Genomic DNA, 23,774 nt, shown 5'->3' with positions numbered 1-23,774 from the left:
TCAATGGCAATCCAAGAAAAAAACTCTCTCCATCTCTTCGTCCCAATCAATATATATATAATACAATCGAAAACCCAAATCAAATAAAAATCCAATCTGTGCCGTAAATATCAGAAAAGGCCGAAGAGCATGGAGAATCCAAGCAACACAAGCCAGACGATGTGGATCAAAAGCAGAGCTTGGCCAGGAACAGACAGGCTGACGCCATTTCCGACATCGCAAGCCCCTTGTTTGGAGACACGAGCGCCATTGCACAATGCGTCCGGACAACCGCACCAGTACGTGACGCCATCGTCGCCGCATACTGGATCGGCCCGGAAGCACTTAACAGGACACGAACCCGGTTTAGCATTCCCGCCGCAGAATCCGCCGTCGATCTTCTCCGATGGTAACCGGATCTCTCCTCCCGACGCCGAATTCGCAGAACATAGATTCAGAAGAAGCATAAGAAGAAATGGGATTACGGCGAATGACGGCGAAAACGTCGACATTGCCGACAAGTATTCTCGATTTCGCCGGGAAACCAAGCGAAACCTAACCCTAAGATCTGCGATTGAATTGTGCTCCCTGCGAAGGAAAAGTATTTGAACAATTATGGACGAATATTGCTTTCATCCTTCCTAACAGAGAGAAATAGAGCGAGCTTACCTCTTGTTTTGATGGCAATTGGAAACGTATTGGCCCGTTGTTATATCTTCGCTGAGGTCGAGAAGGCCCAGCCTTTTCGCTAGTGGTCGTCGCCACGAGCTCTTTGTGGTCCAATGACGATAGCATCTCCTCGACGTGGACATCATCGTCCAAGTCAGTTTGATGGTTTCCATTTGAACTACCGACTGTATCAACTGGGCTTGACGTTTCTTGGTAGCTCTGTCATGACGGCAAAAACCCCACGTGCGTGAATTGAATTGGAAAAGCTCACTCAAACTCAAGAGAATAAAAACAGATTCCAAAAGGAAGAAAAACACAAGCTTTTACCTTTGCAGATACTGATTCAGCATCACTATCACTGCTGGAATCAACACAGACAGAAGCCCGCCCCATCTTCTTCTTTTTAATTTCCCTTTTTTCTTTTTTTCCCTACCTGTCATTGAAAGGAAAAGAAAAGAAAAAGGTTGCGCCTTTTGTTTTTTTTTTTTAATGATAATTGGAAATTGATTCGATTAAAAAAAAGGTTATATGGGGTGGTGGTGGTGGTGGTGGTGGTGGCGGTGTAGCGGTTTTACCAAACTGACGGTGCGCATGTCCAATGCTATCACTGTTGGCTCCCACGTGCGAGTAGGTAATATATGAAGAGAACTACGTGCCGGTTTCATAAACTTCTCGCCGTTTATTTCACAAGCGACAGAGGAAACTACACGGTGTGTCCTTCCTGGATGCATCCGACACACATGCCAAGAAGGCAAGAACCGAGGAACTGAAAAGTTATAGTTTCACCACGAATAATGTCTCGTCTTCCTTTTCATTCTTGCTGGCTGCATCTTCCGCTGTTCTCAGACAAGATTACCGGACTCCTGTAAGCAAGTGGGAGTATGAGGAATGTTCAAATTAGAGCAAAAACCTCCACATGCCATTTGGTTAACGAAGGAGGTGTCACATACAAAACCCTGAAATTAAAAGTACACTTTCCTTTCCCAACTTACAACTAAATTGTGGGACCCAAAATAAGCTTTTTTCCAGCCACAATTTCATTTCAGTCTTCATTATACAAGAACGTCTCTAGTAAGTAATACTAATGATGCCCATTTCTGTTTACAGACTTTTGAAGCTGGGGATTTTGGTGGTAGCTATACTTTCTCTGTCCTTAGCATTGTTAAGGTAGCTGAGTCTTACTCTTTCAAGCGACGTGGATCCGTTGAACCTTCCTACGCTTACTCGTCGAATACGAAAACATATGATCGCCCTCAATGTCGAGGGGCTCATTGCATTCGCCCAAGTTCTTCGGTCTTAACGAGGAGTCCTTTGCTGTTTCCGTTTTTCTGGTACCTGTTCCAAGAATCCTGGCTTTCGAATTTGAAAGTATCGGGCAGAAACAGGCATACTCTTCTTGGCTTGTAGACAAATTTTGTCCCATGAAGTACTTTGAAACACTGGACTCTCTCGGCACATCTTGTTGTCTTGCATTAGAAGCAGAATCATCCGAAGATGGGTCCGCTCCCTTCTTCTTCACTTTTCTGATCGGTCTCTGAGTAGTTTCTGAATATATGCTCAAAGTGTCTTGCTGATTCAATACACATTTAGGAAGTTCTGCTGCTGTGTTGACTCTACCACCGCCGAGTTTCTGAAATATAGTACCAGAGTACACAGATGCTTGGTACAGAGGTGATGTTTTGTCTTGTGAGATACCTGAACCATTCGCTCGGGGTGGCGGGAGAGTATTGAGAAAGCCCCTCGGTTCACCAGAGACTAAGTTACGGCTGTAGTTCTGGAATATTCTGCTCTTGGTTATCTTTGCTTTGATAATGCCCTTGGATCCACTGCAAAGAGGAAATATTTCATGGTCGAGTCTATCAATGTCAGAGGGAACTCTGTTGAGGTCGGGAAGCTTAAGGCTCTGTCTTTGTGTCCGTTCTGACCAAAGGAAGAGTCTTTCGTTAACACCCGCTTCCTTCCTAGACTGATCCCACAACCTCGTCATATTAGTGAAAGCCAGTATCATATTTTCATGGTAGGATCTTAAAGAGTAATAATACTTCTTCCTCTTGATAAACATAAGACATTCTCTACAACAAGCCACCTTAGGAACATATAACCCTCCTCTCAGTTTCTGGTAAAACCTGTGCACTGGATTCCCAATATACAAATCGCTGCCACCAAGAAGTTTCTCCATTGTCAAGTTGAATGTATTTTGATCCATATCGGGAAGGAAAGATGACAGGAAGAACCTTTCTTCGTCAGTCAGATACAAATTCCATGTCTCGATGGATAAAATTCCTTTTAAATCCGGTAGATCATAGAGCTCATATGGTATGCTACAGATTTGACCTTCCACCACAGCTAGTTCACAGTTTGCTTCCACAATGTCACAAGCATCAGAATCATCTTCAGAGTCAGACCCAGTTGCTTTATTGTTTTTCATCTCTGCACACTTAGTATTGGAGTGGCAGTAGCTCTCTCTGCAGTGATTACTGACCCTTGATATTTTATGATCAATTTTCTGAACAGCCGTGAAACAGAGAGGACTTCGATTAAATCCGCGGTTGTTTTAAACCTCTAATCACATTTTCGCCTGCCAGGACCAAGAACGAAACACCTGCAGTAAACATTGAGATTTCTGAGCAGCCGATAGCGGTGAGATAAATACATGACCAAACAAGTTTAATAAATACTGGACCAACCCCAAACTGTCGACAAATTTAAACACAATAGATAAGAGGGTGTTATAAAAAAAACTCCTTGATGCTCAAAGATTTGACAACTACACATAATCACAAGAGCCTCAGCTCTGTGGCGTGAACTAACTTAACTGATGATTAACAAAGAAGTAGGGCAAAAGCATAGTAGAAGCTACTTATATGATCCAAAACACCAAGCAACAATCAAACAAACCGAGGTCATGGTCACCGCTGACAACCTGGAAAACAGGACTGACGTTGGATTATTCAGAACTTGCAGCAACAAAAGCTACACTAGCGATTCTAATATTCACAATGAAATCCCGAGAGGAAGCATATAGTATTCATCCGCAGATTTGAGCAGCACAAGCTCTTGAAAAGCCGATTTGATCTTAAGGTTGTTCCATGCTCACAAAATTCGATGAGATAGCATGATTCCTATTATAATGACAAAGTTGGGGATACTCAGCAATTTAGCGTCTTCTTCCATAGAAAAATTGAACTAGCTAAAACCACCTTGATCGGCAATAGTTCGGAGCTCAGAGGAGCTCAAGCAACTAATGGAATATCCCAACTAGACTAAGGATCGATCTTGCAACGCAAAAATTTCACCATCCAAATTCCGAAGATAGTGTGCTAAATCAGAATCCAAACCTAAAAATTCACAGAAAACAGCAGCAAACACTTCGATCACCTTGATCGGCACAAATCCAAAGCTTCGGCGAGCAATAGATTCTCCAACCGAAATCGAAACAAAAATTGATCCGAGACATAGATGCGGACTCACCAACACCAGAAACGGCGAAATCAGCCGATTCAGGGGGAAAAATAGATGGACAGAACCATCTCCATTCGGCTGCGAGACAAACTTCGTCGCCTTTACTCTTCTTCTCCCATTCTCTCTCTCTAATGGTTTATTGAATCATGTACAGAAATTATGGAAGTACGGAGGGACACCTGAACTGTTTGCCTTTCCCTGAAACACTTTTCTCGGTCTCCATTAACCCACCCGTTAATTACCTCATAATCACGATTATTAGTTAATTAGAACGCATTGAATTTTTATTCGCGCGTGTAGGAAGATCCATGCACGTGTGGGGCATGATCTATCGATCTCGAGACAGAAACCATCCGTACAAGCTATGAATAAAACCAATCAATAATCATTCTTTACATCTATCATATATATATATACATGTCTCCGAGTTCATACATCTATCTTTTGACGATCCTACAATGAATTTAATGTTGTCCGGAACATAAGACTACTAAGCTTTGTAGATTGGTCGGCTATAACTCGAGCAGTGGAACTACCCTCTTCGAGAAAAACCTCGTACCCATCTCCAAGCTTACCGGTTCCCCTCGTGCTGAGTTGCCAGAATATCCCGCCAGCACCCGAGCTTCCGGCCCTTGCGCTCTCGTAGATCATTCTGTAAATCCTCCGGAAGAACATGTTCCTTTTGTCCAGACTGAAACCCGAAGCCATGGACGATTTCCCAAACTCTGCTATCACCAATGGCTTCTTGAGGAGAGTGTCGCAGTCATGTATGTGCGCTCTGACCCATTTGTCCACGAAGCCTATCTGGTCAGTTTGCTGTGGCAACCTGTTTCTTGATTGATGACAGATATCAACAAAAGATCCATTTGCACTAGACGGTGTATGTACATATATATGTACAGGTGTAGTTGGACTGACCAAGAATCAGGGTAGATATGGATAGTGGCGAAATCGATGTCGGGGATGAGGTTGTTGGAGAGGAAATCGGAGCCGGTGATGCCTGTGTTTGGATTGTAAATCATCCTCTCGGGTCTTGATTTTCCATAGAACCCTTCAAGCCCTACTTCAAGCAAGTGGTTCGAGTCTATGGACTTCACATACGCAGCCATTTCCTTCACCCACTTCTGCCGTATTAATTCCACACACACACACGCGCGCAGAGAGAACCTGAAGAGTGGAGCCTGAAGGATCGTTGCAGCGAGGTTCATTGATGAGCTCCCATGCAAAGATGGTGGGGTCGTCTTTGTACATCACACCGGTTATCGTGTTTTTCCTCGTCAACATGGTCTGTCCCGGTTCAATTATTATTAAATTCCACATGAAAAAAGGCATGTTTTTTATAATAAATATATGAGTTGATGGAAAATCCCCTAAATCCAAATGTTGAAAAACGTAACGTACTAACTAATATAAGGTTAATTAATATATATACAAGACAAATAAATAAAATAGATGGATGAGTAGTATGTATAGGAACCTTGACATGGCTCTTGTAGAATTGCATGACGAGGGGATCAGTATAGAACTCATCGGGATCTTCAAGGCTCGCCCATTCCACGTACTTTGATCTTCCTCCGAAATCATCGTAATTATTCGCTAAGCTTATTATCAATTTGATATTATATTTCCCAGCCTCATACACCACAAAGTCCAATCCCTACGTACCCACCGCCATAATTGGCAACAATAATAACATATTAACCGCCACGATCCAAATGTATATCTCTCTCTTTTTATATTTTGGTAAAAAAATCCAGTATGTTATGGTATGGTATGATGATTGAAAATTAAATGATTGTGGCAAATCTTTTAGTTTCACATGTTTCGTTACGTGTCAAAATCAACTTTTTTTTTCAATTTTTTTTTTGTACAACTATATCGCGATCTAACCTTTTGTCCTCTTATGTATGCATGTACGTATCTATTCATGTCGAAATAACAAGAAAAAGACGTGTGTGTTTTTCCTTTCTCCATGATACATCTAAATCTATTAATGATATCAATTTAATAGAATAAGTGCGAAATATGAACGAATTTGTTGATGAATGGCGATTTCATCCATCATGCAACATACACACACACAAATATATGTATGTGTATGTATGTATAGATAAACATCTGATCATACCTGGAAGACGTGTTCATTGTAAGAACCAGGTGAGATCTGAAGAGGCTCGTAGCCACCTTCGTGGAAACCCCAGGTCCTGGCGACGTTCATGCCGACGGCGGAGGCTTGACGGAGAGCCGCCGTGACTGTGGTCCTCGACGCCGTATCCGCCGCCGCGTTCATCATCCAATAGGCGTTGAACCCATTCAGGTACATTCGCTCTCCCCTCACCACGAAATGCGTGCCGTTTCTCCCCACGAATCCGGTCGTGGTCGCCGCGCCGTCTGTCTTCTCGTTGCCACAAACGCCGCCGTTTCCGGCAATGAAGGAAAAAAGACAAAGCAAAGACGGCACGATGTTTAACATGTCATCGATCTCACCCCTCAAGCCCCCTTTTTTTTTATGGAACCCAAATATATTATATATATATATACACACACACATACAACTCACAGATGCCTTTATTTGACTGTAAATTTTCGTGGATTAAGGAAAACAAATCGTATCTGTTTTTTTTTTCTGTCAAATAGAGCAAATAATTAATTACAGATAACAATTTATGTTTTAACATATATATCGTTTGTAGAGGAAGGAATAATTGATTGTGTTGATGTCACGTGTCGTGTGTCTTGGTAGGAAAACGATTATACGTTGCTTCTATGAACGTGATCCGCGTGTGGAGAAATCACAATCACATCACATCACGTAGGGATTAATTGCGATATGAGGAATTATTGAAATGCTCATCAATTTAAATATGAAAACGTAGTTAGTATTATATTTTAAAATAAAAAATATACTATGTGCTCCCATATGATTGATTAATATATAAGATTTTGCTTAGTCAAAGGATCTGCCTCGCGATTCGTCCATTATTTTATATAAAATAACCCTAAAATTGCAATATCAATCCTTATAATTTAACGTTAACATATTTATTCAAATCACATAAATTATTTATTAGAGAGTCGTGATGCTATAAATAATGTATTTGACAAACTTAGGCAAATTTTCACAAATACATCAGGTGGGGGGTACTTGGAATCGCTCCGCCAATCAGAAACTCACTCGTCGGTGTCTTGTCGGAGACGGCACTTAGATGGCCGCCGACGCTGACGACGTAGCAGCCGCAATTCAATTCAAAGAATACGTGAATAAAAAGAAAAAAAGAAAAGAAAAAAAAAAGGAGGAGGCAAAAACGCTTGCGCTAACGTTTCTCGTTATTGGGCCTGTATTAGAATATCTTGGGCCAACAGATAGGCCCATATATGATCTCATGAGCCCAAAGGCCTGTTCTCTAATTAATGTCTATGATTGGATTGGATTGGACGCCGAGTCCACGTGGGAATTTGTCACGCAAAATTAGAATCAGTCATGAACGTGCCACTGCACCAACGCCTTCACAGTAGGGCCTCTATATGTGGCATTTATAGTTATTTAAAGATAGTTTTATGTATACATAAAATTACCTAAAATTTGAAAAATTGAAAAATTTTAATGGATATGGTAAAGTTTTGATCTTTTCTATCATCTGGTTAAAAATATAAAATAAATGCATAGGATCACATAATAAATGTAAAGGAAGAAAGGATTTCTTCAAAGGTTGAACTTATCCAAGACACAATAAACAAAAAAAAAACTCAAAAGAAACTGGATTTATTTGAAAGCAATATAGGAGCTTATTATCGAGTAAATTGGCCATAGGATGTTGGAGGAGGGCAGCTCACACAGGTTTAAGGGAAGCTTGTCGTATGCCCGAAAGGTTTGCTTCGATCTCGTTGCAGAATCTGCCTTCAATCAGGCCGACGGGCAACCACGGCTTAGGCTGTACATCCACCAGATAGGACAGAGTTGTACGGACATCTTTAGCTTCTGATTCCGAAGTCTCCCCTTCGTCGAACTGCGTATCAAGACACAAACCGAGAGCAGTTATAACATAGCTCATGGGACATGAACTGGGTGGCTGAGAATGAGGAACAAGAATCTGATATGAGCTGCTAGCTGAGGATGAAATGCAAGTAGTTCCTCGTATTGAACCAGAGACCTGCTCGATGGTCCATTTGCCTTGTAAGGAATGGAAGTTGCCTTCGACCATCTTGAATTCAATGTCGCGCCTCTTCCCATTAGGCAAAATCTCAAGATCCTTCTCGTAAAAGTCTAGAACGACTTTGGCACTGACTTTAACACCCAGTAAGCTCTTCTGCGCAATCTGTTTCAGAGAACAACAAACCCTTGAGAATGTGTACAATACAGAGAGAGACACAGGCAAGAACATCAGAGCAATTCAGGACATGAAACAAATTGCAGGGAGGGATACCTGGAAGACGTGTTCATTGTAAGAACCAGGTGAGATCTGAAGAGGCTCGTAGCCACCTTCGTGGAAACCCCAGGTCCTGGCGACGTTCATGCCGACGGCGGAGGCTTGAGGGGGGGGGGGGGGGACCTGCAAAACACGAGAGCGATTTCCCTCCTTCTCTACCAATTCGCTTGAGACAAGGGTCGAGTAGACGTCCGACAGCTTCTCGTAGTTCGTCAGAACGTTCCAGACGGAATCTAGACTCGCTTCGATCCCAACTTTGGAATGAATCCTACGCGAATTCTTCCCCAGCTTCTTGATCTCGATGGAAACACCATCATCGCCCAGCAACTCTTCCGCCTTTCCATCTGCCAAGCAATCGACCAATTAATCATCAACGTCTTCGCCATCATCAACATCAGCCTCAACATCACCGTTAATTTAAACGCTATGATCATCTTCTTCGTCCGGATCGAGCGGTACAAAAACGCAGCCGATTCGGCAGAAGAAACATGAGCATCTGTGGGATGAAACTGACGATAAAAAGGAGGAGGAAAGTAAGACAAAGTTGGTTCCAGTTAAGCTTTTTCCGCCGGGAATCCGACAGTCCAGCGGCGGAGGAGAGGACAAGGAGGGGCGGAGGAGAAGTCAAATAAGATCGGCGACGATGGTCGCATGGTTTCTTCTTCTGGATCCACCAATGTCTAAAACAGGACTATAGTCTGTCGCTTTGCTTTCCACGATCTATTAATGGGCTTGGGCCCGTGGGCTCATTGTTTTACTTAAATATCAATGGGCTAATGCCTGAGACCCATTTTGTAAAATTAAATGGGCTTTTAAGTATTGCCAACAAAATGTGGCTATATAAAGGCCCATATTATGGGCCCGATGGGCCTCAGGGCCCATATTATACAATCTAACGAGTGGATTTGAAACTTCAACCACAGCACTAGAGAGTTCTTTGTTCAGACATCTTAGATAGTAATTTAGTGATATATGTCTACCATGACATTTTATGTTAGAACAAAAGCATCAATTCTATACCAAGAAGTTAAAACTCTCCATTATCTTTGAGATCTCACAAATCTGTAGAGCATAGTAAAAAAACTTAAAAAAACTACAAAAGAAAAAAAAAACGAAAACCCAACAGTGAATGATATGTAGATATATTATTTTGAAGGATTCGGATGAAAACGGGAGAAGGAGAGCAAATACCTTTACGGGTTTCATCTTCTTGAGCTTTCATGGTCATGGACATACTCCCTCTTCGGCCTTTGGGAAGTGTCGAAGGTTTTCAAAATCCTAAGATTCGTTACATTCAATGTGAAGTCTTTGAGTGTTTTTATAGACAGGGGTGATGGCCTTCATGTTTTCAGATGCAAACTATGGCAATTAATTTTTTAATCCTAAACCCATTTTATATTAATACATATACATATATATAATCCTAAACCCATTTTCTCTCTCTCTCTCTCTCTCTCTATATATATATATATATATATTTGCTTTGATTGAAAGTGTTGTCTGACTTGACACCAAAATGATTATACGTTGCTTCAGTAATATGAGCGTGATCCGCGTGCGGAGAAGTCATTACAGTTATTAATTGTGAGAAGAATTATTGAAATGCCCATCAAATTAAATAAGAAAATCCTAGTATTTTGGTCAAACATATCATGTGCTCCCACGTGATTTTGATTATTATATAAAGGTTTTGCCATGCAAAAGGACCGTCTGCGTCGTGATGCAGCATCGTACGTGTCTATTCTTGTACGGGAAATTGATGTGGGGGTTGAAAAAACAAATTGTGGGGTTGGTCTCTCATTGGACCTAACTTGCGTTTCGTTTCTCATTATTGGGCGTCTATGTGAAGCCCTGGATAAATCTTTTGGGCCTTTATGTCTAATGGGCTGTAGGGCCTGTTTCTAATCACTAGGCATGATCGGCCCCTTAAAAAAAAACTATGAAGTTACAAATCAGTACAAAACAGATTTTGTTTTATGGAAAAATAGGAATTAAAATTAAATGACATCAAACTTATAATATGTATGTGAAATCACACTTTTTTCGCATATTCCTCTTCATCAATCGTGTTCGTACGAAGCATTTCTTTATTATTTATTTTTTTCTTTTTAATAATAAAAAAAATCACAAGACAGAAGATAGAACCTCTTTTTTTATATTCATCAAGCTTTCTTCGGAGCAAGCCTTGACCTAATCTTGTCGACCATCTTGGTGCCCACCTGAAAAGTCTTGGTCAGAACACTCTCCGGCACGTCGGGCTCCGCCGCAAATAGATTCACCGCCATCGACACTGTCCCCGGAAGCTGGCTGTTGAAAGCCGACAGAACAGCCGCTGGGGACTTGCCATTGTTCTTCTGGAAATGAACGAGCCCTCTCGGAAACACAAACACTTCACCCTTCTTTATTGTCTTGGAGAAGAGTTTGTTAGTGGTGGTGATGAATCCGACGTCGAGCTCTCCGTCCAAGACGAACACCACCTCGGTGGCGCGTGGGTGAGTGTGCGGTGGGTTCAGCCCTCCTGGCGCGTAGTCTATACGCGCGAGCGAGACCGAGAGCGTGTTCAGCCCCGGAATCTTCTCCACGTTCGCTCCCGTCACGGTCGAGCCCATCGTGTTGTTCACCGCCGCCGGTTTGGATATCCCGTCGAAGAAGAAGTCCGACGCCGTGATGTTTTCCATCTCCTTGCATGGAAATCCATTCACTTTTGTTCCTACAATGCGCACATCGTGCCGTTTTTCTCCATCAGTAAGTTTTTCTATTAACCAACCCGATATTGTATGATACTGCACGTATTGAAAAATTTGGTGAAGAAATACATGTTTTTTTACCGTGAGATTTGTCGGCAACACAAAGATCTTGAAGAGCGTCAGGATCGTATGCAATTGTTACAGCGACGATGCTTGATAATAACAATATAATTGCAGAACCTCCCGAATTCATTTTGTAACAATGGAGGTAACAAAAATGATATGTATTTTTGTGTGTGTGATGGAACAGAAGGGCCAAGCTCACGTACTTATACATGACAGAATTGCAAGTTGAATAAACTAGTCAACGAAAAATAATTATAAACAAAATTAATAGAGAGTTGAATTGTCGGGAAAGGATAGGTAACTTGGAGACGGAGCTAAGAGAGACTTGGAAGATGGAAGTTGCTTTGGAACTAAGACGATACCGGTTTAGTTAAACCATCTATCTGGTTTGATATTGTCTTACCAAACCGGTTTCCATCCAATTTATTTCATCGTTTTGATCATTTCTTTTTGTTATGCGTACCGAACCGAACGCCACAGGTTTGAAGATTAACCATAGTGTACATCAAAGTTCGAGTTTTGGTGACACAAACCTCACAATCAGGACCGGACATGCCGCCGGTCGACCAAACTAGACATCTACACTTAACATAGTAGGTAACACCCTGCCCTTCTATCATGTCTTATACGATACCCAAATATATATATATATATATACGCGTAGGAAGGTTAGGTCAGTTCAAGGGGTGGACGTTTTAACCCGTAACCCGGGGGGTTTGGAGGTACCCGGCTTAACAAGTACCCGAATAAAGGGTACCCGAATATTAACGATGACGAGATCGAGTATTAATAAAACTAAATTTTTGACCCGCGAGTCCGAGTGGGGGTTCAATTATTTTACAAGGGGTATCCGGGGGTACCCGATATATTTGTTAAAAATCTAAAATATACTTTATATTTATAATATTTTTGTCTAAATTATTCTTATTATTTATTAAAATACTTTTATTTTAGTTCATTTTTTATCTTCTAAACATTTCTATACAAAAAATCTAACATTCCAAATCTTATTCTATGCAACCGAATCAACCATTATCTTTCTCTCAAAATTTTACTCATCTCTCTTTTTCGTAAACTTTTTTTCTCTTTATACTTTGACATATCTCATTTGTATTTTGTATATCTATCATTTCATAGTTCAAAATTTTATAAGTCGTATGGATCCGGGTACCCGCGAGTACAAGATCGAGAATCTTATTAAACCCGAGCTACAAGTACCCGGATTTTATGAAGCCAAGAATGAGATAATGTTTTTGTAAAACCCGTAATGATGAAGACGAGACATGGTTTTCTAAAAATTGGGGGTACGCGACCCGTGCCCACCCCTAAGTTCAACAAGTAAAGTTTCCTGTTGCATTATTGGATGTCCGTAAAAAAACCAGTGACCCGGACACTGAAATCACCATTCAATATGTTAAGAAACTGGCTTACCCTTAGAAGGGCATTTAGATCGAGCCACAGAGATGGCGGAAAATCTGTTATTTCCTTATTATATGAAAACCTTTATCATGCAGAAATTTTCCTAATTTGTAGGCAAACCAAGGGCTTACTGAGTTCTAAAGCACCCTTGATTCTTCAGAATTACAAGGGTGAAATAGTGAACTACAATGCATATTGAACTCGGGGTTCGAGAAATCAGAGATCAAGGAGAGAGCCTTCCATGGCTTTCCGGACAGTTTCTCCTATGCACGAAAGATTTGTTTTGATCTCGTTGCAGAGTCTGCCTTCGATTAGTCGGACAGGCAACCACGGCTTAGGCTGTACATCAACCATATACGAAAGCGTTGTCCTCCTGAAATCCTTAGAATTCGGTTCTGAAGTGCCCCCCTTGTTGATCTGCATTAAGACACAAACTGCGAGCAGTTAATAACAGATCAAGGGACATGAACTAACAAGAATCTAAAAGCAAGCAACGTAGGACTAACATGTTAGCCAGTTAAATTGACCAGACAAGCAAAATAGGGATGGTGAAAGTGGCATGTAACGAGTAGTTTCTATCGATACAGACACAATGTTACCTGCTCGATAGACCATTTGCCTTGCAGGAAATGGAAGTCGCCTTCGACCAACTTGAATTCGATATCGCGCCTCTTCCCATGGGGCAAAATCTCAAGCTCCTTTTCGAAACAATCTAGGACGGCTTTGGCACGGATTTTAAGACCCAAAGCTAAGTTCTGCTGTCCAATCTGTTTGTAAGGACAAAACCAGAGAATGCAATATCCCTCACAAAATTCATATCCCTACAACATCTCAGATTTCAATACAAGGAATTCCACATCAAAACAAACTGTACAATATACAAGAACAATACACTTCGCAACATAGAAACCAGACTGTGATCAGTTTCTTCTCTGCAACAGACAAGAGTTTAGTTCAAATGCAACGCCTAATCAAGTTGTGATCACGCATTCGACTCCATTCGTATTCTAACCTGAGATCTTTCTAAAATGCAATTCAAACTCCTCCTAGGCAAGAAAATCTGGATTTTTCAACGAATTTTAGAAAATGAAACGGAATGCAGGGGCTGAAAACTCGATGAGAAGAAAACCTGTATAATACGAGCGCGATTTCCCTTCCTCTCTACCAATTCGCTTGCAACGAGGGTTGGGATGAAGTCCGACAGCTTCTCGTAGCTCGTCAGAACGCTCCAGACGGAATCTAGATTTCCTTCAACCCCAATTGTAGACCGAATGCGCCGAGAATTCCTACCCAGCTTCTCTATCTCGATGAAAATATCACCGTCGGCCAGCAAATCCTCCGTCTTTCCATCTGCCAAGCAATCAACCAAGTAATCATCATCGTTATCATCGTCATCGTCATCGTCAACGGCATCCTCAACGCTACCGTTAAGGTATTCTTCGTAATCATCACCTTCGTCCGGATCAAGGGACCCGGACGAGCGGCCTAACCGGCAGCAGAAACATGAACATCTGTGGGAGGAAATTGCAAGTTTCGAGGGAGACGAAGAGTATGTGGAAAGCAGGACGTTTTTGGAATTACAGTTTCTCCGCCGGGAGTTCGAGGGAGCCGCGGCGGAGGTCGTGGCGGAGGAGAGGAGTAGCAGCCCGACGTGATCGGCGACGATAATCGAAAGGTTGCTTTCGTATATGGATCTCCAATGTCTAACTAAAGCAGGCCTATCACTTTGCTTAACAAATGGGCTTTTAATTGGGCTTAAACAGGCCCATCGATTTATGTAAGCCCCAACAAGCCCATAAAGTAGGCCCGTTGCATGAAATTAAACTACCCTGATGGACCTATGGGCCCATATTGTACTCTTCTAGGAGTGGATTTCACAGCCGCATGTAGTGTTTGTTCATATACGTTAGATATGGGAATAGTAGCATTCAGCAAACTTTATTGTTGGAATATATGTATAGTTAATTTTTTAAAAAACTTTAATTTAATCATTAAAAACTTTATCGGTATCAGCGTGATCTGAGTATTACTAACCAATATGCGGATATATAATCTAATCTGAGAGGGAAATGAAAATTTTTTTACCAATAAATTAAACTTTCGATTATCTTTAAAATTTTCGCGATTTTTTTTTATAATGAAGTATCCTAACTGTTATCCTTCAAACGTGTTGGTTAGGTAAACCTTTGACTCACAAACAATCTTTATATACGGGTTTTCTGTCCAAAAATTATCTCTCTCACCGCCATCGCAAAATTGAAAAGATGAGACAAAAACTTAAAAACTACACAAACAAACAAAAAAATACATGCAACACATGATAACAAAAAGACCAAGAGTAAAATGATATTTAAATATGTCATTTTGAGGGCTATCTTAATAAAATATAAGGCCTATAAACAAATGGAAGAAAAAAAAGGTGCCTTGAAGGGTTTCATCTTCTTCAACTTTCATGGACACCCTTCTTCCTCTTCCCTCTGGAAAATATCATTGGGTTCCCCCATGTAAAATCTTCGAGTGTTTTGTTTATAGGCAAAACGATGGATGGCCTTCGCCTAATTTAGATTCAATTTATAAATCCCAAATTCAATTTCTTAATAAATTTTTGTGGTTTGACCAATCAGGGCTCGAAGTTATTATTTATTCATTTTTAATGATACGCATATTAATATTTCTTAGTGAGTAGGAAAAAATGTTCTCATTTATTAAAATTTAAATCACTCTCTATGTTTGTATATAGTTGTAACGAAATCAAGCGTATATGTACTAATTTTAAAGCCTTTCTCTATATTTGATAGCATCAAAATCTTTGCGCTGTAAGATCTTAAAATCCAAGATCATACCTTCAAATTGCGAAGTGAAAATTTCTTACCCACGTGATAAAAATAAACACATCCGGTAGCAGATTACATTTATTCAGAAATAAAATAGAAATTACCTTCATGGATTTCAAGTATTTGACCTTCAAAGGACATTGTTCCTCCGCCTCCAAGGGTTGGAAAACGAAAAGATTAACGTGATTCAAAATTTGTACCTTTCTTATGGATCAACACACTTCTTATAGTGCCCTGGCTAGATTCTTATAGATATATATATATATATATAGCAAAAGGGGACCATTAGCTGAGACTTGGAGGTCATTTTCTCGCTCAATTATTTTTCAGCGTTTTTAAAAGTCACATATATGCGACATTTAATTCCTCCTTAAAATTTTTTTAAAAATTTCTCCTTACCATGTGTGTTTTTTCGCGATTAAAAATCATAATGTATTATGTGTATGTGAGGGTATATATAGTTGTTTCAAACGTAAGTGGGAAGAGTCCGAAATTGGTCGCGGCAGCTTAATTTCCTGTCTGGAGAGATATTCGGTATCAGAAGATCTGAAGTAAGAGTTCAGTTAGATTTCAAATCGCAACATAATTGTCCGAATGGTTTACCTGCTTAACGTGGAGAGTTCGATTCCTCCTGGTGTCAAGTTTCCCCTTGAACCGGTCAGCTCCGCCTGGTTTACCTACTACACGTGGTTTGCCGACTATTGCATGGGGCATTGGGTTTACCGTCCACGATATCGTGTCATTCGTCCGGCCCTTTGGACTGTGAGATGTTGCGGTGTCCAATCCGAAAGGTGGGGGGTTCCCAACGTTATAGAAAAAAACATAATTGTCCGAATGATTGCCGTACAAATGTTTTTATCTTGCATATTATGTATATTATATGTATATGTATATGTTGAGAGGATGTGAAACTATAATTAAGGCAAGATGTGAAATGCTCGCGTGAAACCACCGAGCAGACAATTCGTGTGATGCATGGCGAACAATAAGTGCAATTATTGTTGTTTGTACATGTTAGTTAAGATAGTTAATGCGTACACATTTGTTATAATAAAATCAATAAATTGAAACTATTTAATTTAATTATGCCGTCCATGTATTTTACAATGCCAATAGAAAATGACCAATCAAATTGCTCCATTTGACATTATTTTCCAAAACGACAAGGGTCCATTTCTTATGTAAATCTCTCTTGCATAGCAACTTTGGACCACAAACCCTATTTTTATTTCACATGTTTAATTAAAACGGGATGGAGATCAATTATCGGAAACGTTTACATTATTACTAATACTGACCATACAAATTATCTAAAGGGGCATGCAGACTTGTTATTGCAAGAAAAAGTCCAATCAGTCACCATGTGCACGTACGACATATTACAACAAAAATATATATGATTAGTATATGTACGTACTAAAACTGTGTTATTTTTAAATTTTTATTCTTTCTTGATCTTTTAATACTCAATAACATTTTCAAGATCCTATATATATATATATATATATATATATATATATATATTGTAATGTGATTTTTTTTATTAATGTCAAATATGAGAAATGGAGAGAGAGAGAGAGAGAGAGTAAAGCCGAATGGGCCTGGCTAAATACCTAAGGCCCAATATGAAATTCTGACGTTCGGCTTCATGGGCTCTGAGCTGAATGGGCCTCGCTAATTGTTTTTTTAATAATTTGTTCCGTACTCAAATACACACCTTATAAATAATCTACGAACATATAACACGTTTGCATCAATTAAAATCCGATTTCAATCAAGTTTGCAGAATTTGAGTAAAGCCGTCATTCTTAGGCCACAGTAGCTGTTTTTCAATACTCTGAAAGAGAATTAATCTACAAAAATAAAATGAAAATAAAAAGCAAATATATAAAAATAAACAAAACCCCCCAAAACTCGAATGTCGAATAATTAAAACCCAGAGAAATCGCACCTCATCCAATACATGGGAATTGAACAAGCTCTTAAAATGATATTATATACACCACACAAAATGGAAAAAAAAACGCGAAAAAATTATTCTCACACCTTAATTATACGATATAATATTATGCAGCTTAAATACGGCCATTATATGCATGCTGGTTATGGGGCCACATGCCGACATTTGAAGCATCTGAACCGAAAAAATTGGTTTCTGATTTGATTTCATCGTATAACGGATTCGAATGGTTCTGAATCAGTTCTACTTGATGTTCTTGTTGCTGTTCCGTCGACCCCCAACTCATCAGATTCCCGTTTCCATAGAACGAGCCGTTGTAGATATTTTGTAGCTCTGTGATTGCTGGCGTGGAAAATGAGTTCTCCAATGTCGGGATCATACCTGTACCGGTACAAGACCGGTAACCGGTCGGGAAAAACGACCAAGGTAGTACCACTGCACTAGGAACTGCTTCAATGTTGGCATCCAGATCGCTGCTGGGTTGGGAATACCAGATACCGTGGTTCGAGGCCATCGGTTTATCTGAACCGGGTTCGAGGCTCAACTGCTGGAAACCGAAATTTCCGGTATAGTCTGTGTTTTGGTTACTACAAGTGGTTGTGCTTCTGGAGCTGGAGGAACCTTCTGTCTCAATCTGGTAGCTCTGAGTAGCGATGGTAGCTTCTGGGTCTCTCGGTCTAGAGCGGAGATCGGTCTTGTCTCCCATGCCGGATTCGATTTCGGTTAAGGGGGTATGCGTAACCGGGTCAATTCCTCTCTGCCTTAATTTTTTCTTCAAGCAAGAATTCCAAAGGTTCTTGATTTCATTGTCGGTTCTACCGGGAAGTTGAGCCGCAATCTGAGACCACCTGAGCCGAACCAAGGGTAGCGTAATCATCAGTTCAATTGCTTAGTGATCATTTATATATATATATATATATATACATACATACATATACATAACATGATTAGATTCGTAGTTATGATTTTCAGTAATTCATTCTCTTTTTTAAATAATAATAATAATAATAATAATAATCGATGATTTTCACCTGTTACCGAGAACGGCATGGAGTTCAATGATGAGATTCTCTTCTTCCTTAGAAAATGCGCCTCTCTTCAAGTCTGGTCTTAGGTAATTTATCCATCTTAATCTGCAGCTTTTTCCGCACCTCTGGAGACCTGCGAGTACAATTTCAACGCATTTCATAAACCAAGAATTATTATAAAAAAAATAAAAAAAGACAAGGGAACTGACTAATCATGAAACACTTTTGCCCTGACACCGCCAAAATCCCACGAATTGGAGAAAACCCAGAAACAGTAGTATAAAATTCGGTCACATTTCAACAGAAACCGTATTGATTTAGAAAACCCAGAAAAATAAATAATTTAAATTTTAAGATAGCTAATTAACTGCGTGATGATTGTAGTATGTCTTTCAAAACACAGAGATACGAGGGAGGAGAGAGAGTGTAATAAGTACCAGCTTGTTTGGGGACAGAGCTCCAACATCCATGGCCGTACTTGGTGATATACCTAAGAAGCTTCTCGTCTTCTTCAGGAGACCAGAGGCCTTTCCTTAGCTTCTGTTTGTAACAGCATGAATGCCTCCCCATCTTCTTCTTTTTAATTTCCCTTTTTTCTTTTTGTTATAACTAATATCGCTTTTGAAAAATTATATATGATCCACCCTAGAAAAAGATGCCCTAAATTGACCCCCAAGATATATACACGCGTTTCACTCAGAGAAAAACCATGGAAGCTTTGAAGTCAGGTTCTTTAGCTATCTTTAATTCATATAATCAGAGATGATAATGAGAGAGAGAGAGAGAGAGAGAGAGAGAGAGAGAGAGGTTGGAAGATGAGAGAAGGGGAGGAAGGATGGGTTTAAATACAAACAAATGGATTGCGTTCGGTATGTTTCGAGTTACGGAATCAAGTGAGAACTTGCCACAGTCTCTTTCACCATGTCACAACCCTAAATAACACAAACGAAAAAAAAAAAGATGAATCGAAAAAAATAATAATTACTATAATCTATATCGCAGTATTTTTTTTTCTTTTTTTGTTTATTCTAATAACATAAATTCAGATATATACAGAAGTTGTGAGTATCAGCATTATAATTAAGTGATTATTTTAAATTAATTGTGGACTATATTAATTCTATGAAGATGTAACAGCGAAGGTCTCCAGCTCGTCACTAGGGCCCGTGTTTACATATATATATATATATGCGTATGTATGTATCCACCCAAAATAAAACATTTTCCTCATTTATTATGATTCATTTGTTCTCCCGATAATATATATATATATATATATATGTACCTTTCAATTTTTGGTGGATCGTTGATTCTAGTTCTTCTGTGAAACATTTAAATATCCAGTTTCAAATGAGCCAATATATTTATTTTTCTTGAAGCATTTCTTATGGAATTAAAAAAGTTCGCAAGTTTTTCGCAACTGCATAACAAAAATAAAGGCACTTTGTTTTCCTTTTTTTTTTTATTTTTTAGTGAAGTAGATAGGTTTCCAAAATAAGTATGTTTTCGGTCAGGTTTCAGTATATGGTATTTACTACTCTAGCCAAAATGTCAATTAATTTCTTACAAAACAAAATTTGGGGTTTTAACAATTTATGAATATGTGATTTTCTAATTTATTTATAAGCTATACAAATATAGTTAAATATTGCTTATTGGTTTGCTTAAATTTTCTTAATACATATATTTTTTCATAATCTAAAGCCCAAAGAAGAACTCTTTAAACTGGATATATCGTTTTGGGAAATTCCACCATTACGTATAAAGACAATTCCGTGCAATATATATATTTTCCATTTCATCCTTTGTTTCTTTTTCTAGCAAAATCCACTGCTAACCATATTTCCTAAAAATATATAGTTTTATTCATTTGAAAATCGGATGAAATTGTACCAATATATATACGACAGCAGTGGCGATTTTTGTTTTTGCCAGAACGAACATTGACAAATAAACCTTAAAAAAAAAGATATGTGATGGTGATGATGATGATGATGATATGATGTGGATGATGATCATAGGTTACGCGCTGATAGTCAAATTTAATGCGAGGTGGAACTCATTTTTCTCATCAATAATTATGCTTTGTCCTTCAAAAGAATATTATATTGTATGAGTAATTTACTATTGATGAATGTTTTTTTATTGGTAAATGTTACTATTGATGAATGCTAGAAGCACAATTATAATTAAATGAGTTTAAAAGGGGGCTAAAATTTTAAAACAATTTTAAACTTAAACTGCGTAAACTCTGTTTTTTATCTATTATTTTAATGTTGAACACAACACAAATTAAAATATTGCATTTAGATTAAGATAAGTTTAACAAATATTTAACGATTAGTTTGCTGCTTTTGTTCTAATGATTGAAGTTTCGAGAGACATAATAATTCCAGTTGATTTCCCACGAAACTGAATATTTAATTAATTTTGTATCAATTTAATATTACAGTAAACCATTGGATGAATAGCTAATTTGTTACTTAGGATTAGAAACAAAATGATTCCAATATTATAATATATATATATTCAATTAATTAGCATTAAACAAATAAAAGAATATATAATGTGTTTTATCACGAACTGCTATCTGATATTTTTTTTATTTCATTTGCCTGTTGAACCCATACTTCCCCCAAAGTAATATAACCGAATTTGTAATTGTATAATCCTTTTTATGGAAATGATTCGCTGTCTAATTAATTATGGCCGTCACTGAAACAAAGGAATCTTCGTTGAAGATTGGCCGTGTCCTGGGAGCCGCCTCATGAAGGTAACATCTATTATTGTCGTCCCATTATAATACTTCGAATTTCATAATATTTTTTTTGTTAATGGAATTTCATAATATTGCTACGTAACATACATATATATATATATACATATACGTCTGCGTACAAGTGTGTGTGCGAGCATATGATAAAGTATTCTGGTTATATTTGTAAGTTTTAAAATATTTTCGAAAAGTATTTAATGCAAGCGCAAGTTGGGCCCTTCTACAGTCAGCAGAAGAGGAAAACTGGAAAGATCGAACGGCTGATACTGTAGGATCGTGTGATGGACGGTGTAAAAGAAATATATACGGTAATAAAGGTGGACGCGGAACATAATATCAGAGATGGGACCCAGCGGATACGGAGAACGACAAGAGCAAATGCATGTGCGACGCTGTTGTAGATAACGTATCTCGACTCCATCTTTGATGGGACCCTTACCTGTCTGAAAAAACAACGAAGACTACACGTACGCCTTCGGTCTTAAATACGTATTTCTATTTTTATGAAAATTTTTCTCCCTACTCATTTCTGTCTCTTCTATTGGAAATCATATTTATTTTTTCCCTTTATATATATAGCATTTATACACTATTAAACCCTAAATAAATAGAACATTCTACCACAAAAAATAAATTACCGTCAGTTTTTTTTTTTGTTAATGAACATAAGTTTTAATGAGTTAAAGAGAATTATATATATGTGTAGTGGATCATTCATCATTAATTTACTCGCGAGCTTATCATAACGCGAGCACATGAGATGTTCCTCTCGGTCAACCGTTGTCTCTTAAATGAATCAATGAATTAATCAGTTCAAATGTAATTTTAGTATATAAGTCATGAAGAAACAATTGAGAGATGGACCACGTATCGAATATTTATTAGTAGCATATTATCGAATGTTTTTTTATTGTTATTGTTATTTCCAAATCTTAATCTCATTTCAGTTTTGACAATGCCATGCACTCTTCTTGTGAAGTTAATATGCGTGTGTATCTGTATACGTATAAATGTGTATATATATATATATATTATATTGGAATTATTGTAGTCTTTTTGTGTATTTGTGTCACATATGTGAAGATGTGAAAGATGATATCGACCCTCAAGTCGATGCCAAAGGATTTGTGTATGGCCTACAAAAAGCTACGGGGAATCCTGTGTATTCAAATCGAGATGATTGATCAAAACCCAAAGGGTGGACCCTGGAGTTTTTACTTTTTCATATGTATATGCATGCATATATACCTTTATGACATTCATGCAATAAATATATGTATAGTATATGTGTATATATAATCTGTACGTGTGATCGGGACAAATTTGAATATTTTTTTTAGGGATATGATTTCTTTTGAAGAAATGTTCCTGTACAAACCAATTGAGAATCAAATTTTTTTCGGAATTTCAATATTCCAGCGGATTTTTAATGGTGTATTGGTTATTTTTTTTTAATGTTGCATGATTCTTTTTTATTATTATTTCGAATTAATCTATCCTCTCTCAAATGATAAATTCCTAATCTCCATAAAATAAACTCACTCATCGTCGACCTTTCCATATGTGCATAGATTTCGTCTTCATAGACACGAACGTTACGTGTACTTGGTATCTATATAAATGATATATATCGGGGGCACATAAATGAGATAGTAACGGGTGCTGTTCTTTTATTTTTCCTTTACACATCACGTTTTATATGAAATGATTTTAGTATCTATAACGAATATTATATGATACTTATTACGTGACAATGACATCTATAAAATTGGGCTATTGTATATACGTAGCAGGAGCTAGAAGTTCTGCTCATGATTTGACAAATATCCGGTGTTATTCATGATCAATTATTACATTATTCTCCTCATACAACTTCTTTTAAGATTTCATATATTTGGATTATATTGTGGATATTATAAGTGTCTCGATGATTAATTAATAATAAATAATTATAGAAAGACCAAACGTGTTACAGGAAGATTAAAAAAAAGTCAAATATAATAGATGATGGACGGATACTTTAGGTATACAAGAGTTACGAGGTCCACACATATATAAGGTCAATACATCAATAATTCTGCCTATAGTATACATTCAAATGTCGTGCCAAAAAGGAAGTGCCCTATATATATATATATATTTAAAGTCTGCCTTTTTTTTTTTTGCAGATCTCGTGTTTCGTCGAGCATTTTCTCGAGGGTATATATGCATAAAATAAAACCCGAATTGCAATATTTTCAAAGTATTACAGCAGAATCGAAATGTACCCAATCTATGTATATAAGTATTGTGCATTATGACATATATCGTACGATTTATCAGATTATTCCAAATGAAAACATTTACTAAAACATAAAATACAACACACACAGAGTCTAGGACCTAATTATATATATATATATATATA

At 38.2% G+C, this 23,774-nt stretch overlaps 7 protein-coding genes and 1 long non-coding RNA gene across 10 annotated transcripts; all 8 read right to left on the bottom strand.

The window, feature by feature from the left end:
* Nucleotides 1–45: 45 nt before the first annotated feature.
* Nucleotides 46–607, bottom strand: LOC104801338. The gene has a single exon (XM_010524569.1). The coding sequence runs from the start codon at nt 489–491 to the stop codon at nt 111–113; it is 381 nt and encodes a 126-aa protein (XP_010522871.1). The 5' UTR covers nt 492–607; the 3' UTR covers nt 46–110.
* Nucleotides 608–646: 39 nt separating this feature from the next.
* LOC104801337 lies at nt 647–1,029 on the bottom strand. Its single transcript, XR_769875.1, has 2 exons — nt 976–1,029; nt 647–867 (listed from the first exon to the last, which is right to left on the bottom strand). It is a non-coding gene; the product is annotated as an uncharacterized LOC104801337 (long non-coding RNA).
* A 618-nt stretch (nt 1,030–1,647) lies between these two features.
* LOC104801336 lies at nt 1,648–4,362 on the bottom strand. Its single transcript, XM_010524568.2, has 2 exons — nt 4,120–4,362; nt 1,648–3,250 (listed from the first exon to the last, which is right to left on the bottom strand). Exon 2 carries the CDS (start codon nt 3,074–3,076, stop codon nt 1,835–1,837), a length of 1,242 nt encoding a protein of 413 aa, XP_010522870.1. The 5' UTR covers nt 3,077–3,250; nt 4,120–4,362; the 3' UTR covers nt 1,648–1,834.
* A 115-nt stretch (nt 4,363–4,477) lies between these two features.
* On the bottom strand, nt 4,478–6,773 carry LOC104801334 (mannan endo-1,4-beta-mannosidase 1). 3 transcript variants are annotated; one of them, XM_010524564.1, is made up of 5 exons: nt 6,239–6,773; nt 5,588–5,767; nt 5,278–5,397; nt 5,029–5,222; nt 4,478–4,936 (listed from the first exon to the last, which is right to left on the bottom strand). In XM_010524564.1, exons 1-5 carry the CDS (start codon nt 6,659–6,661, stop codon nt 4,564–4,566), a joined length of 1,290 nt encoding a protein of 429 aa, XP_010522866.1. In that variant the 5' UTR covers nt 6,662–6,773; the 3' UTR covers nt 4,478–4,563. The 3 variants fall into 3 exon arrangements, with proteins under 3 accessions (XP_010522866.1, XP_010522865.1, XP_010522867.1); XM_010524563.1 differs by having other exon boundaries at nt 5,029–5,234; nt 6,239–6,770; XM_010524565.1 differs by lacking the exon at nt 5,588–5,767 and having other exon boundaries at nt 5,029–5,234; nt 6,239–6,772.
* Nucleotides 6,774–7,787: 1,014 nt separating this feature from the next.
* On the bottom strand, nt 7,788–9,883 carry LOC104801335. The gene is made up of 4 exons (XM_010524566.2): nt 9,729–9,883; nt 8,661–8,881; nt 8,262–8,426; nt 7,788–8,117 (listed from the first exon to the last, which is right to left on the bottom strand). The coding sequence occupies exons 1-4, from the start codon at nt 9,769–9,771 to the stop codon at nt 7,941–7,943; spliced, it is 606 nt and encodes a 201-aa protein (XP_010522868.1). The 5' UTR covers nt 9,772–9,883; the 3' UTR covers nt 7,788–7,940.
* A 680-nt stretch (nt 9,884–10,563) lies between these two features.
* Nucleotides 10,564–11,527, bottom strand: LOC104801333 (germin-like protein subfamily 2 member 2). Its single transcript, XM_010524561.2, has 2 exons — nt 11,366–11,527; nt 10,564–11,247 (listed from the first exon to the last, which is right to left on the bottom strand). Exons 1-2 carry the CDS (start codon nt 11,475–11,477, stop codon nt 10,700–10,702), a joined length of 660 nt encoding a protein of 219 aa, XP_010522863.1. The 5' UTR covers nt 11,478–11,527; the 3' UTR covers nt 10,564–10,699.
* Nucleotides 11,528–12,814: 1,287 nt separating this feature from the next.
* LOC104801332 lies at nt 12,815–15,815 on the bottom strand. Its single transcript, XM_010524560.2, has 4 exons — nt 15,708–15,815; nt 13,899–14,119; nt 13,369–13,536; nt 12,815–13,186 (listed from the first exon to the last, which is right to left on the bottom strand). The coding sequence occupies exons 1-4, from the start codon at nt 15,742–15,744 to the stop codon at nt 12,986–12,988; spliced, it is 627 nt and encodes a 208-aa protein (XP_010522862.1). The 5' UTR covers nt 15,745–15,815; the 3' UTR covers nt 12,815–12,985.
* A 1,697-nt stretch (nt 15,816–17,512) lies between these two features.
* Nucleotides 17,513–19,411, bottom strand: LOC104801331 (transcription repressor MYB6-like). Its single transcript, XM_010524559.2, has 3 exons — nt 19,029–19,411; nt 18,595–18,724; nt 17,513–18,411 (listed from the first exon to the last, which is right to left on the bottom strand). Exons 1-3 carry the CDS (start codon nt 19,159–19,161, stop codon nt 17,679–17,681), a joined length of 996 nt encoding a protein of 331 aa, XP_010522861.1. The 5' UTR covers nt 19,162–19,411; the 3' UTR covers nt 17,513–17,678.
* Nucleotides 19,412–23,774: the final 4,363 nt, after the last annotated feature.

The sequence above is a fragment of the Tarenaya hassleriana genome, unplaced genomic scaffold, assembly GCF_000463585.1.
Source record: "Tarenaya hassleriana unplaced genomic scaffold, ASM46358v1 Cleome7, whole genome shotgun sequence".
NCBI classification, from domain to species: domain Eukaryota; kingdom Viridiplantae; phylum Streptophyta; class Magnoliopsida; order Brassicales; family Cleomaceae; genus Tarenaya; species Tarenaya hassleriana.
The sequence above is the reverse complement of the archived record's forward strand: the minus strand, read 5'-3'. Positions and strand labels throughout refer to the sequence as shown.